The 16,394-nt window shown below is 38.6% G+C and overlaps 1 protein-coding gene across 5 annotated transcripts in view; it reads right to left on the bottom strand.

Annotated features, from left to right (window-relative positions):
• The window catches only part of LOC127410935 (serine/threonine-protein kinase D3-like), a 127,258-nt gene extending 111,940 nt beyond the window's left edge, over positions 1-15,318 (bottom strand). Inside the window, exons 1-2 of one of the 5 annotated variants that reach the window (XM_051646204.1) lie at positions 14,588-15,318; positions 13,070-13,689 (exon numbers count right to left, since the gene is read on the bottom strand). In XM_051646204.1, the coding sequence (XP_051502164.1) occupies positions 13,070-13,354 (285 nt within the window). In that variant the 5' untranslated portion in view covers positions 13,355-13,689; positions 14,588-15,318. The remainder of the gene's footprint in view (positions 1-13,069; positions 13,690-14,587) is intronic. The other 4 variants (XM_051646201.1, XM_051646202.1, XM_051646207.1 and 1 more) reach the window with 4 other exon arrangements.
• Positions 15,319-16,394: the final 1,076 nt, after the last annotated feature.

Below are 16,394 nucleotides of genomic sequence, written 5' to 3' on the forward strand. Positions count from 1 at the left end.
CCAATACCGTCCCTACAGTGAAGCATGGTGGTGGCAGCATCATGCTGTGGGGATGTTTTTCAGCGGCAGGAACTGGGAGACTAGTCAGGATCGAGGGAAAGATGAATGCAGCAATGTACAGAGACATCCTTGATGAAAACCTGCTCCAGAGTGCTCTGGACCTAAGACTGGGGCGAAGGTTCATCTTCCAACAGGACAACGACCCTAAGCACACAGCCAAGATAACAAAGGAGTGGCTACGGGACAACTCTGTGAATGTCCTTGAGTGGCCCAGCCAGAGCCCAGACTTGAACCCGATTGAACATCTCTGGAGAGATCTGAAAATTGCTGTGCACCAACGCTCCCCATCCAACCTGATGGAGCTTAAGAGGTCCTGCAAAGAAGAAAGGGAGAAACTGCCCAAAAATAGGTGCGCCAAGCTTGTAGCATCATACTCAAAAAGACTTGAGGCTGCAATTGGTGCCAAAGGTGCTTCAACAAAGTATTGAGCAAAGGCTGTGAATACTTATGTACATGTGATTATTTTTTTTTTTTCGTTTTTTTTTTTTAATACATTTGCAAAGATTTCAAACAAACTTCTTTCATGTTGTCATTATGGGGTATTGTTTGTAGAATTTTGAGGAAAATAATGAATTTAATCCATTTTGGAATAAGGCTGTAACATAACAAAATGTGGAAAAAGTGAAGCGCTGTGAATACTTTCCGGATGCACTGTATATATATTTGTTTTACAATATATGTTTCACAGTAGCGCCATCTTTGATTTTTAATGGAAATGACAACAAGGCTGTGAGGGATAGACTTGCCATCTCTTCAATGGGCTTTACTGCAGTTTAAAGTGTCTTTGGATCATTCCGCGGACAAAACATTGATAAAATATCTGTCCAAGAACATTCTGTATACAAAGAACTCCAGACAACATGAGTTGTGGAAAATCAGATGTGATCTAGGAGCTTTATACAGCTTTACACCGTTTGTGCCATTGAAGAGACTGAACGTCTATCCCTCACAGCCTCGTTGTCATTCCTATTAAAAATCAAAAATGGCGCTAGCGTGAATAAGGTCTATTGTCTTAGTCTTTTACTCTTACCAGATGGCCCAGACACAGAGACTACAAAAGTACAAATTGAATGAAATCCCAGATGCAGTTTACTGTGCTACTTCAATCCCAATCAATAATTACCAGGAGAAAAAAAGTGGTACACAATACGGGATTTTTAATTATAAAGAAGCCCGAAATACACATGGGACTCTTATTATGAAATGTCTGCACTCCCAGTTGTGAGCTCACTGACGGCTGATTCGCTGAGAAAGTGAATCTGATTCAAAATGCTAACCTGAGCTCCTGAATTCAAACCTTCAGTTCTTTTTGGGTGATTCATGAAAAAGATCCGGTTCAAAAGAGTCATTTGGTCACGACTCTCTCGCGCTGGGTTTGTTGTTGTTGCGTGCGGTGCAGCGAGCTTGTCACCACAACAGAACGGGTGAAAAGCAGCACGAGACACACTGGTGCTCACTCTATAGATGTATTCAATAACTCACAAGATGATATCTGACGAAACCGCATATGAATGCACACAACCCGACTGTCGCCAATGGCGACTAGATTTTAAATTATAGTCGCAATAAATTATTTTTGGTCGCATTTGCGACCATTTCAGTCGCAGTCTGGAGCCCTGAAATGTAAACATTTACCAGCCAGTTGCCAAAAATATTTACTTTAGTCGCATAGCGCAAAATTCATTTGCAAGTGCGAGTGATTTCCTCTCACTGTAGTAGAGGGCTGTGCATTGAGTGAAAGTGTGAAATCTTGGGATTAAGAATCGATATCGAGATCGTTCAATTGAAGATCGTGATTAATTGGAAAAACTATATTTTTACCCATCCCTATAAAGAATAGCTATAAAGCTTGAAAGAAAATATTGCTCAATTAACTGATTTATTAGGCGACAGAGATTTTAAAACAGGGATTGTTTTAATAGTGTTTTAATAGTTTAGTCTTAGAGTTGATAAGTTTGATTCATTTCATAAAATTTGTTCAAACTGTGTCAATTAATCAGCGCAAAACTCTGATTCAATTAACCATTTCCATCACTCAAAAAAAAAAAAAAAAAGGTCTTTTCCCTATTCTAAGTAGCAGCTGCCAAGACAGATTTGAAGGCAGCATAACAGCACCCCCGCAAGTGACCAGGACTGTTTTCAGGTCAACAGGAGGGTATGACTCATCCATGAAAGATGTTTGCCCAGAACGCCTGTACTGTGTCTCTTTCCAAAATTCTTGCTTTAAAGCCAACATCTTACAAGATTCCACACAATATCAATGAAGAATTTTCCCCTGTGAATAACAAGCGCCCATCCACTTCATGACAACAACAACAGCATTACACTGGCCTACAGGAATGTGAACTTGACTGGAACTGCACCAGACAAACTGTACAAGGTCACATGCAGCAAGCCATTAACTCACTGCACTGCTCTTATGGCATATTGACCTGATATTCGTAATCTTTTATCAGATAATTAGGGCACAGCTCATGCTATTCACAGTTCACATGAAAGGCATAGCTACTCTCAGAACAAGGGCATAATTTTGATGACACTGTTCCCACTAGGGATGTCTATTTTCAGACATTTTCATAATCGATCATCGTGGAAATGAACAATCAATTAACTGTTTAATCGTTAACATTAATACTGCAAAATGCACGTGGAGGACTCCAAATAATATGTGCATGTACGCTACTGTTTAAACATAATTTAAATTAATACACTTAAAAAAATGGAAGTATTGTCATTTTCCTCTTAAAATATTCTTAGTTCAGTGTATTTTAATACATTTAGGCTAAGTTTAGTACGAATTTGTGAATTATTTAATTACTGTTAATGCATTACCGTATTTTCTGGAAATGAAGTCGCACCGGGTAAAAATCACATTGTTGAGAGAAAAAAAATACATATTAGTGGCCGTTTAAAACTTTCTATGCGTTTTGGCTGTTCGTTTACACGACAACAGCGTTTTGGGGCCTGAAAACGCAAACTTTTGAAAACGGGTTTCAAAGTGCAAGTTTTTTAAAACGATGCCATTATCATCTCCGTGTAAACATACAAAAACGATGACGTCATGCGCACGCGTATTATGTGTTCAGTCTATAGGCATGTGCGCGAGTACTTCAAAACAACGCGCGAGACATTCAAAACTACAATGGCGGACTACAGGACTGTTTTTGTGCTGCTCAAGATTTTGTCCAGACAAAATTGCTTGATGCTTTCGCCATCTTCATTGTTTATATTCACCGCTCTGTGTTTATGTGCGCAGGCGCGTAGTGTTTCTTTACAAAGTGACATCGCCAACTACTGGCCTGGCATGCAAAATACAGCGCTTTTAGTCATTTTCGCAGATCTGTGTGAACGGGGATCTTTTCGAAAACGTTGTCATCTGTACGCGAAACTTTTCAAAAACGCAAAGGAAAAGCTTTTCCGGTTTGCATTCGGCAGGCACTAGGACCCGGGAGCAGCCGCCTGAACACCATTCAGCAGTCCAGATGTGAAACGCGCTCCGTGAAAATTACAATACCTCAGAATCTACACATCGTATCACTGTGTTTTTGGGCTTGTTTTAAACGGGATAATTTGCTTTAAGTAATCGCATATAGCAGTTTCTCAAATTCTTTTTATTTTCCATGAAAGAAACGTGACAAGTAAGCCACATCTGTTTATAACATCTGTAACTCTATGCTGTGCACAAATAAACAGCTTTTAGTCAGTGAGTAAAACAATTTGCCTGTTGAATTCTATTCATTCATTAACGTTAGCAACTGTGGATATTTCTGATACTTGCAACCCTCTTTGCAATGTATTAATTATCCGGTTCACTGACTGAATGTTTTTACTACGAGTGTGATGAAACGTCATTTTGTGGGCATGTGAGGAGTTGCGTTTGACAGCGGTTTAGAATTTCTTACAACAATAATGTTATGATGGACAAAATATTTGAACTGGTTGCATAAAGTACTTTGCAAAGGCAAAATCTTGAATTGGCAATATTAAAACATTTCTACCATCTCTATGACTGATGTTTTCAACTGTTTTGGTGCACGTGTGTTTGACCAGTTGGCATCCTTTACGTATAAATTATGTATATAAATCGCATCGGACTGTAAGTCGCAGGACCATTCAGATGATAAAAAACACTGCGACTTATATTCCAGAAAATACAGTACTGTTAATAATAACTTGCATAGAAGATGTAACTGGTATCAATATTTGAGTTCATTAAAACTTCACATTGTGGATCGTGGAATATTTCAGACATTTAGACATATTTTTTATTTGAAATGAAGTCAAATCATAACACTAGGTAAACACCGTACATAACTTACAGCTTCTCTGGTGATGGTGAGATGTCAGCTGAATGTGCCTTCTTGCTTTCCCGGCAATCACTGTCATAATTAGGGGGCCAAGCAATGAAGCTGCTGGAACCCTATTGTAATTGTACTGATTTTCTTCTTTTTCTTATCATTTTTTTTTTCTGTCCTAAAAGTGTCTGGGCATCAGAGACCGTATGTCGTGGAGACACCAAACGTGGAAGGATGATCCCAAATCTCCCCTACTACTCAGGCGCACAAACGTACACCCATCTGACCCTAGGTGGCACTATAATAAACACTTTTAAATTTTGGATCATATCTCTGCAACCATAAAGGCTTGAATCAAAATTCAAAATTGTTTCCCTCTGATTCCTTGAGCCAAGCCCTACAAAATGTATATCTCCAATTTCATTTCCGTCTATAATATTTCCTGCCATTTTGAATTTTTTGAAAAACCTACTTTTTCGAACTCCTCCTAGACCATTAGTCCAATCGGCATGCAATTTAGTATACATCATCTACAGACCTTTCTGACAAAAAGCTATCAAAAGAATTTTGATATGTCAAATCTTTCCAAATATATTAATGATAAAATTCCTTTGATTTAACACGATTTGAGTAATTGATCAATATCTACTCGTCGCAAACACCAAATGTAACCAAACTTGGTGTACACAGTCAACAGGATGTTTAGAAGATGTCAGCAAAGTTTCATACAATCCTGCCCCTAGGGGGCGCTACATCTAAAAGAATCGTCATAACTTTGCAGCTGTTTGACAAATTTCTAATTAAATATGCATCTTCTTTGGTTAAAATGCTAACATATTCTTAAAAATTCGATTAAAAAAATTAACAAAAATGGCCACCACCGGCCAATCAAATTTCAGCACCTTATAACTCGTATTGGGAATGGCCGAGGGTTATGGAAATTACTATACACAAGCAGGGTTTCAATTTAAAGCCGCATATAAAATTTTGTGACAATCGGCCACACAGCGGTGGTATAATTAACTAATTTGCGTTCTTGCTCATAACTCCGGAACCGTATAGGCTACAATACAAATTTTAGCTTCTCTGAATCCACCAGTGCCCCACAATGATATGGTCACTTTATTTTCCATTTCCGCAATAAACTTTTTTTTACAATTTCGATTTATTCAAAAAACCTACTTCTTCAAACTCGTTCTAGGCCGTTTGCCCGATTATCACGAAACTTGGTATATATCATCTACAGACCCTCTTGACAAAAATTTATCATAATAATTTTAATGTGTCAAATCCTTCCAAAGATATAAGCAAATATGTTTTGAACATGGCCTATAATGACTAATTAGCCTGTATCTTGTGAGCACAATTTTCAAACTTAACTAAATTTGTACACACAGACAAGATAATGGTAACACGCCAAGTTTCGTTCATTTTTTATGCTAGGGGGCGCTATAACTTAAGAAAATCCTAAATGTGCAACTGTGCTCAAAACAGTTGAATTAACTTCAGAACTGTATAAGATACAAATTTTTTTTTTTATTTCTGTGAATCCATAAGTGCCTCCAAATCATGTAGTCACATGAATTTCCATTTCCGCAAAAAACGTTTCTATCATTTTGATTTAAAAATAAAAAAATAAAAATACAAATTCTTTTTCAAACTCGTCCTAGGCTGTTTGCCCGATTCACTCAAAACTTTGTATACATCATTTATAGACATTTTACAGACATACAGACTTGTATAAGTCACAACAAGAGGGGTTTGGAGAGGGGTCAACAAGGCCTATAGTGAAAAGAATACCATTCCCACTGTGAAGCATGGTGGTGGCTCACTGATGTTTTGGGGGTGTGTGAGCTCTAAAGGCATGGGGAATCTGGTGAAAATTGATGGCAGGATGAATGCAGCATGTTATCAGAAAATACTGGCAGACAATTTGCATTCTTCTGCACAAAAGCTGCACATGGGACGCTCTTGGACTTTCCAGCATGACAATGACCCTAAGCACAAGGCCAAGTTGACACTCCAGTGGTTACAGCAGAAAAAGGTGAAGGTTCTGGAGTGGCCATAATAGTCTCCTGACCTTTATATCATTGAGTCACTCTGGGGAGATCTCAAACATGCGGTTCATGCAAGGCGACCAAAGACTTCGCATGACCTGGAGGCATTTTGCCAAAACGAATGGGCAGCTATACCACCTGCAAGAATTTGGGGCCTCATAGACAACTATTACAAAAGACTGCATGCTGTCATTGATGCTAAAGGGGGCAATACACAGTATTAAGAACTAAGGGTAAGCAGACTTATGAACAGGGGTCATTTCATTTCATTTCATTTTATTTTTTATTTTTGTTTTGCCATTTTTTGTTTTATGATTGTGCCATTCTGTTATAACCTACAGTTGAATATGAATCCCATAAGAAATAAAAGAAATGTGTTTTGCCTGCTCACTCATGTTTTCTTTAAAAATGGTACACATATTACCAATTCTCCAAGGGTATGCAAACTTTTGAGCACAACTGTATATACATACATATATATATATATATATATATATATATATATATACACACATTCATTTCCTACCAAGGCCACTTGTCAAGGTCTGGGTAGATTAGATGGTAAGTGAACAATCAGTTCTCGTAGTCAACATATTGAATGAAGGAGAAATGAGCAGGAGTAAAGACCTAAGCGACTTTGACAAGGGCCAAATTCTTATGGCCAGACGACCGAATCAGAGCATCTCTCAAACGGCTCTTATAAAACGGTGACAGAGTGTTGGGCACCCAAGGTTCATCGATGCGTGAGGGCAACAAAGGCTATCCCGTCTGGTCCAAACCGACAGAAGGTCTACTGTGGCCAAGTCATAGAAAATGTTAATGATGGTTACAGGAGGTCACAACACACAGTGCATCGCACCCTGTTGCGTACGGGGCAGCATAGCCGCAGACCAGTCAGAGTGCCCATGATGACCCCTGTCCACCATCGAAAGTGCCTACAATGGGCACGCGAGTGTGGATGAGGTGAAGCGACCTGGTCTCTAGCCCGTCGGCCGCGACGCATGCTGTTCTCCCCCGGCGACACATCCAACTCACGCCGGGGGCCTGATAAGCGGGTCCGGTGTCGCATCTAATTCGGCCAAACACTCCCCATTCTGGTCCTAGCCGTGCGAGGATGCCAGTATGTGCACACATGGAGATTTGAAGTCGGCTCTCCGAGAAGAGGTGTGCTCTGCATTTTAAACACAGCGGTGATGAAGCATTTTTCACATCAGGTGTACTTCATCAACCAGTGTCGAAATGAGGCCAATTACCTATGCACCTCTTCTCGCTCTCCAGCCCACTCTCATTGTGAGCCTAGCTGAAGGACGGCCCTAAGAGTCGGGGCGATGATGACGAGAGGGAGGGACCACAATCACGTGGATGGCCGTGTATGTGTGCGCCGTTTACCTGGGGAAGTGATGGCACCAGGATGCACTGTGGGAAGACAACATGCCGGTGGAGGGAGTATGATGCTCCGGGCAATGTTCTGCTGGGAAACCCTGGGTCCGGCCATTCATGTGGACATCAATTTGACATGTGCCACCTACCTAAACATCATTGCAGGCCAGGTACACCCCTTTATGGCAATGGTATTCCCTGATTGCAGTGGCCTCTTTCAGCAGGATAATGCACCCTGCCACACTGCACACATTGTTCAGGAATGGTTTGAGGAACATGATGAAGTGTTCAAGGTGTTGTTCTGGCCTCCAAATTCCCCAGATCTCAATCCGATTGAGCTTCTGTGGAATGTGCTGGACCAACAAGTCCAATCGAAGGTGGCTCCACCTCACAACTTACAGGACTTGAAGGATCTGCTGCTAATGTCCTGGTGCCAGATACCACAGGACACTTCCAGGGGCTCATTGGCACATTGGCTCATCAATGTGGTGTATATATATATATATATATATATATATATATATATATAAAATATTGTATCATATTGTATCATACGATATGACGCTTACAATTCAATACCCTATGTATCTTAGAATACATAAAGAAACACATTATAGTGTAATTTAAACCAAGCAGCACAATACTGAGAGCTGTGAAGGGGCGGTGCTGAGCGCTCACAGGAAAAAAAGAGCAACACACAGTACATAGGTGAGAAGATCGATGGCAAAGCCACGTAGATTGTACTGTAGCTGTACAGCTTGTTGAATTTGCCAAACAACGGTGTCATGTCCCAGTGCTACAGTACATAAAAAATAAATTATTTTTATTTACGCCGACATCACCGCACAAATTGGTGGGGAAGTTTAATAGCCTCTCCCAAGCAACACTGAGCATGACATGCACAACAAGACGTTCATAACTATCAAAATACAGACAACGTAAGAAAACCCGTGATTACATGAGACTTATAATTTTCTGCTTTTGACATCGAAATGTAAACAGATTTGTGAACAACACTTGTGCGCATTGGATAAGCCTGTAATAACGCCGGTAAAGTTTCCATGCAAAGAGAAACCGGGAGAAGAGGGGGGAAAAAAATTACATTTGCAGATCGGTCTTTGCTCAAACGGCTAAATAATACTGGATTATCTACTTATATAGTAAAGCCAGAGGTCAGGTTTCTCTTTTGTTTTTTCAAAAGCTTTCATTTGATCTGATCTGGATGAATTTGGATGTATTTATATATTTCGCCATATGAGGTTTAATAAGGAATAATGTTTATTATTCACAAGATCTGAAGTTGGAGATATGATGTTTGTGCTGACGGGGCATCCATATAGTCAAATTTTCCTTTGCAAAAACTATCAGTGTAGTTTTTTGCCAAAAAGCAATTATCGGCACTGATTAATCAGTAAAACCGATATATCGATCTACCTCTAATAAAAATAATCCGTAACATTTGTAAACAAAAACAAAAAAAGTCAATATCAGTTGATCTCTACGGTTTATACAGATTCTCTGCACTGCTGAAAAAAAAAAGCCTGAGATCAGAATGAAAACTGATTACTGATTTGAGCAAGTTATCAATCATAAGGTTGCTGGTTTGATTCCCATGAGGACAAAGCTGCGTTTTACGGCGTTAGATAAAGTATCAAACCAAATGTCACCTGCAACAAAAGATTACAGATCTTCTAGACCTCAGAAATATTTTTAACCAACTAAGGTGAAATTTAGTGGATTAAGTCAGTAACCAAAGGTGTAGCTCGTCACATTAATTATGACCATTTTCCAAATGTTTGACAACAAGAAAGTGTCCAAATACATCTTCAATTTGATATCTATTGTTTATTATTTAAAACCTAACAAATTATGTTTGTGACCATGAGGGCCGCTGTATATGTTATATTTCATATGCTATCATTCCATTGTGCCCTTGAACGTCAGGTCAGGGCAACTGTTTCTTTCATAAATGTAAGTGTAAAAGCATCTTAATTAACCTACCTAAAAGTATCCTACTTAACCTGCAAGCACGCTTTAGTGTGTCATTGATGATAGGGTCCATGCTGATGGATAGGTACGCTATATTTAAGTTTATGGCTCTTAGTTTATAACTGAGATCAGAAAAATCACAGTGATCACCTTTCCACTCTCACCCCATGACCAGCAGAAATGTGCGGCTAACAGCAAGCATCCCACCTCATGTGGATCAGAGCATATTTAGATGAGATTGAATGAAAATGTGTTTTTTAATCAGTCACTAATGCTCTTCATGCTCATCCATCTAAATCAACTTCCTGAAGATTACAGGAAAGAACACAATTCAGTCAATTATTTCTACCCTTTTAAAGAAATTAATTGAATTCCACTTCATTTGGTCTAACCTAAATACAGAAGAATAAAAAATAACATGTTTTCATGATGATTTTCAAGATTTTCAATGTTACAACTTTCAAACGAAAAGTGATTACTCTGCCACGTGTTAGTGGATTGTGTGTGATTAGTTATCAAAGCCAAGAAAACCAACCAGCATCATTTTAGCAGCTAGATTCCTGCATGAATGTTAATAAAAGACCCCATGAAATGGCTTGACGAGCACAGTTTTATTTCCTGTGTTGACGTATTTCTATTAAAACCACAAGTTTAAACTAGGGGGAGCAATACTGCATATAGCCAATAGCCATGAAGCATGATTGGCTACCTGCAATTGCTAGTTGGAGACAGGTGATATAAAGTGCAACAGTCTGGTTCTGGAAGTAAAGATCTTGTTTACTTTCTCCACTGCCAAATTGATTATTAACAATAAATTATAAACCTCTGAAGACAGGCCTACCATGAGTTCAGAGGTTGTTAGCCGATGGTCTACGTTGTAGCCATCAGTCAAAATTATTTCAACAAATAAAAACTAAATTAAAAAAATCATGTTTCATAGCAGAATTGCTGGTGAAAAACTACACTACCCATGATGCTGAAGAGAAAAGATTAACCAAACAGAGAATCACAGACAACAAAGCCAATTTCAATAGTGTCCACCTTTTCCAATGTTTTGATTACCTCTTTTGCAATGTTTCATGGGTCATGTAGTTCATTCCCTCATGAAAGACGCCAAGTATAGTCTTGTTCCTTTGCTTTTGTGTCCAATTTTTTAATACCTTTTGGTTTCTAATCAAAGTTTGAATTGTTGTGATCCACCTCAGAGCTGGATGGTTTGGTTCAAGGAGCTCTAAAATACCTGGAGAGAGCTATCAGTTAGCATTCCCATTAATCTCTATCGCGGTGCTCAGCTGGCGCAGGATCCCCGCGACTACCCCGGAAGTAGTCGCCATCTTAGCACCAGTTTGCTCTACAGCCACAGAAAAATGACGTCCTCACAACACAAAGTGTGCGTGTTAAGAATTAATTAAATATCTTAGCCATGGAATTTTACACAACCTTGTAGTGTGGCGATTAGCACAATTAAAAGCTGCACACGTTGGCATGTCGGCTTTTCATTCAAAATAAAATACAAAAATCGTCCAATTCTGACAGGCTCGTGCATGAGCTGTGATGTGAGCAGTATGAGACGGGGAAAAACAAGTAAATTTCATGCTTTTAGCATCCCGCCAAAAAAATCGATGAAAAATCGAAAAAGATGTAGTACAATGTAATTAAAAGTTTGTGATCACGTTTCTTGTCAAAAATAAATATATAAAAATCGACAGAATACATGGTGTTTTTTGAATGTCTGTCAATGGGAAAACATGCTCTTAAGCACCAGAGGGTGTAGTTCCTGCATCTACCAGCAGGGGCTAACAGGGACCTGCTAACCAGCTATTTCCTGCCCCCTGGTTTAGTTCATGCCTTAGAACTCTTTTATGAAGACTTTCATAAAATACCTATGGAAGAAATTCATGAGAAAAGCACATCCGGAACCAAGAAGGCTGAAAAAGTCGTGTTGTGCACTCTATTGCTATTTAGAGGGACGTGATTTTAGGGGAAGGGAACATTCTCAGAGCATTTTATTGGACAAAAAGTTGGGGTACATGCAAGATGAGTCATCAATATATTTGGACTGCAAATTTGAAATGTGTATTAGAGGTAGACCGATATATCTGTTTTACTGATTAATCGGTGCGATTAATCTTTTTGGAACTATTATTGCCGATAGTTTTTTCATCATTTCGTCATTTCAAAATAAGATTCTTCTGTGTATTTTGGGCTTGTTTGTACTTAAAAGTCCCGTATTATGCACCAAATCGGATTTTTTTCTGGTTCTTTTGGGGATTTTGGTTGAACAATAAACTGCATCTGGGATTTTATTCATTTAGGACTCTTCGTCTGTCCCTGTCATAGTAAGGATAGAATAAGACATTTTTTACATTCTCTTTTAATTTTTTGATGGCCTTTCCCACCACCTTAGTTCGACCATCTTCAAAATCCAATACTGGTCGACCTCTGATGTGCCTATAAGCTAAAAGTTAATGTTGTGAACTTTTAGGATAACACTAGCATTTAGATGGCCTCAAAAATAACAGACATGGAATAAACAAAACTCAGTATTTGGTTTCATGGGGTCTTTAAAGGTGCACTCAGTAATTTTATGAAGTATGTCGAAGTGACTTTGACTTACACTTAGGGATGTTAATGATTAATCGAAAATCGATTAATTGTCGTAAATAATTCGATCAATTATGCTCATCGATTGTCGAATAATTAATTTCAGGACAAATGCGTTCAGTAATCATAACAGCAGACTTTGATAAGGCTGTCTATACAGTCAGCCGCCGCTAGAGGGTGCTTGCGCACTGCATTTCACTATCCAGTTCACAGAAGAAGAGCCGACGCACAGATCAGAGATGAAGTGGCTCAATGTAAACAACGTTTTAGTGTTTCTCTACAAATGAACATTAATGTTTTCTGCACACAACGTGATTGTGTGTTAAAGTACAACATGACAACCAATGTCATTCCAATGTCATTGTAGAAATTCACTATGCACAGTAAACCTAGATTAACTGAATCCACGAATGAACATGTCCAATAACAGGATGGTTTCTGAGATTAAGCAAGTAGTATTCAGCTGGTCATGTGATGCTAGCATGGCTGCTCCCATGAGGGCGCCCCCACCCCGTGTAGAATAAAAAAGCTTTTATAAGGTTACTGATATGACTGAATTTTTATGAATAGTTTCCTTATAACTATTCATTTCTATAGAAGTAAAACTTTTTAAATGAGAAAAAAATTACAGTGTGAACCTAGACTATGAAAATAAAGAATAAAAGGTAAAAAATACTTTTTTACCTTTTGATCGACTATAGAGCAGACCAAATCCTTCACAGAGCTGAGCGACAGATCGTGAGGTTCCAGGGTGACCATCTCCCTGGTAAGTCCAATCTGAAGGAGGAACGAGACTCCATGGATGGAGCTTGTGGGGCTCGGAACACTGTGATTCCCATTGGAGAGGCGGACACAGAGTGGCACCGGTGGGCTGGGTGATGGAGTGGGGGTAGGGGGTGCAGTCTGATGCTGAGAGTGGACGAAGGGTTTAGGTAAGGTCAGAGGAGACGTGCTACTACTGGCAGACATTAGTTTCCACCGCAGATTGAAGGGGCCTCTGTGTAAAACTGGAGGTGACTAGCTCAGAAAACGTGGCTGATGTCCACTGAGCCACTATTTTAATTAAACACGCAATCCTTCCGTCCTAACAGCCATGTGCAATCCGTGATGTACAAAGTAATGAAATTGGTGCAAGGAATATGAACAAGGTGCAATCCGGATAGCATACTTCACTGCTGTCTGTGCAGTATCCAGCGTGTGTTGCACATGTTGGATTATTAAAAGTGTCACTCCACGGTCGAGACGTCAGGATGCCAGCATGATGCTTGACAAAGTGACTGCCATTGTAAACCAGCTTCTCATTCCTGATTGAAACAAAAAAAAACATTTTAGATCGCATCCTCATTCCCTGAATGGGGGTACAGTAGTTCCTATAAGGGTTCCCATGTTTTTTGACAAATTAATTTGAATTTAAACATTTCAGACCAATTGATATTTATGAACTGGTTTGACCGATTCATTAAAAAGAACCGATTCAAAAGAAATACTAGCCCACAAACATCTACACAAGCTTTACACTAGTGTTGTCCAGCTTGTTTTGTTTTTTTGTCTTAGATACCCTCACAGCCCCGTTAGTAAAGTTCCTAGCATACCTGAAATATTCCTTTAAACTCAAAATATACAAGATGTCCTTATAATGTAAACTTTTTGACAGCCCTAATATTCTTTATTTTAACTTCCTGTTTTATAGATTTACAGTAACAACGCAAAATCGAAATAGTTCCTGGAACTTACTTGCTGTGTGTATGTACCCCAAGGTACGAGTATCCCTGCTTGGGGATTACTGCTCTACACAAGAGCAATATCAAGACAATATAACTAGAAAAAATGTATATTCGCTGTAGAAATTTACCATTTTAAAATTCCCTGATATTTCCAGATGTTCCATGACCGAAGGAACCCTATCTAGAAGGGCATAAAGTGTTATTTAACATTCAAGTAAGGGTGCAGCTCAATCTCGTTTCGTGTTCTGGAAGAGTTTTGCATATTTTTGTCTTTTGCTATTAAGAACGGCAGCGCACATCTGGAAGCACATCTGGGGACCCTCCCACCTTAGAACGCATAACTAAAGACCACAAACACCAGCAAAATAGGTTATACAATGTCTTTGTTCAAGCTTTATCATCATGAACAACTGAATCTGAAAACTTTTGAAACCTCTAAAGCATCCACTACCAGAGTAGGAAAAGAGAACAAACATACCTTTAATGTTGAAAGGCGTTTCCCTAACAAGTGGACTGCAGAAAAAAGAAAAAGAAAAAGAAAAGAAAAAAAACGCTTACTAGTAATGCAAAACAAAGACTTCAACTCTAAGTTTCTTCTTCAAAGCTTTTCGACTACAACGACAGTAAAGCATTGCTCGGTAACAGACTCCTTCAGCTGGATTTGAAAACTTTCCATCCTGTTTTCATTTCACATTACTACATTTTACGCGTTTTACTGTCTGTTCCGCATCTTCGCTGGAAAATAAGAAGTGCTGCATGGACAAAGAAGGTAAACGTTGAAGTTAACAGCAGGGCTGTCGAGCAGAAAGGGTGAAGTTGGGATTGATACGTGCAGAAATGTTTTTCTCTTTCTCTCTCCGCCTGACGCGCATGTCTTCTCACGCGCAGTTTCCGTTATGTGAGCGCTGAGTGTGCGCTCGCGCCCTCTATCGGCGTCATTCCACAGTCATTGTGACGCAATAAAGCCCTTAGAACGTTCCGAATGTTACATTTAGATTGTGCGATCTATGATTGTACACAAAGCTCATTGTGTGCGTTCCGGTAGTTAGTCTGGTTTTGCTTGGATTTAACTATAGGGTAAAAGGCCCCGGGGAATAGATTTGTTATGAAGAATGTCTGAAGTGGGCTCAGACTGACTGATCCAACCACAATGGAGATTCAATTGTTTATAGAATACATGAGATGTCATGAAAAGCGCTCTTTTTTGAAGTGGTGATTTTGAATAACCATTATCTTAATTTCTTATTTTAAAAAAAGCATCTTGCTGTCTCAAAAGTATTTGCACAAGTTGACAGATTTTGCCCTATAAGTATTGCCCCTATATTCACATTACTATAACTCTCCTATATTTTCTCCCCCTCACAATCTTTTTTATTTTAATCAAAACAACCATTCATTATTATTTTCACACAATGTTGCTCCATCAATATTCAATAAAAACGAAATTCATTTTTTAAATCTTGAAACGTTTTGCGACCATAAAAAAAAAAAAAGAAAATCCTTAAGGGGTGCCTTTAGCCCCGTTGTACTGTACTGAATTTCAATTTTAACTACCAAACATTAAAATAAATAAATAAAATAAGAATCAGTGGGTTCCATATCACTTTTAAAATCATATGCAAATTTGTTCATATTTAAAACCATTATAATAAATGGCTTAAAGTCACAAAGAAAGTCTTGTTTTATGTAGGTCTATCTTTTAACTTGACAAAGATTCGTATTGAAAATAATAAAATGTAGTACCTTTCCTGAAAAGATCAGGTCACACTTTGGTTTCAGATCACTTTGGAGGTAGTTAATGTACATTGAAAAATACATGTGAATATACATAACTTAAAAATAAAAGTTTAATGCCATTTCTATGCACATTGATTAATGTGACATTATTATATATTCTGTAAACAAAAAGTAGTATATACACGTCAAATAAAAGCAGGTGCACAGATAAAAATGTATATCCCTAGAGGGAAAAAAAAGAGAGGAAAAAAAACAAAAAAACGCTGAAACACTGCTAACGTTCTAGTTTAATGACAACGTTTCGACCCTGAATAAGTTTTGTTTGACCTGACGAAGACCCATTCAGGGTCAAAATGTTGTCAGTAAACTTGAACGTTAGCAGTGTGGCAGCATTTTTCCTCTCTTTTTTTCTGTGGACATCATATGTAATAACATTTGTCAATGATCTATTAATGTCTACTGATATGACGTATTAATGAATGTTATTATTAAGCGTTACCACAGAGAGTGTAAAACACTTAAACAGTTGCAGCAAACCTTTTACAGCC

This window comes from Myxocyprinus asiaticus, chromosome 20 (genome assembly GCF_019703515.2).
Source record: "Myxocyprinus asiaticus isolate MX2 ecotype Aquarium Trade chromosome 20, UBuf_Myxa_2, whole genome shotgun sequence".
Lineage (NCBI taxonomy): Eukaryota > Metazoa > Chordata > Actinopteri > Cypriniformes > Catostomidae > Myxocyprinus > Myxocyprinus asiaticus.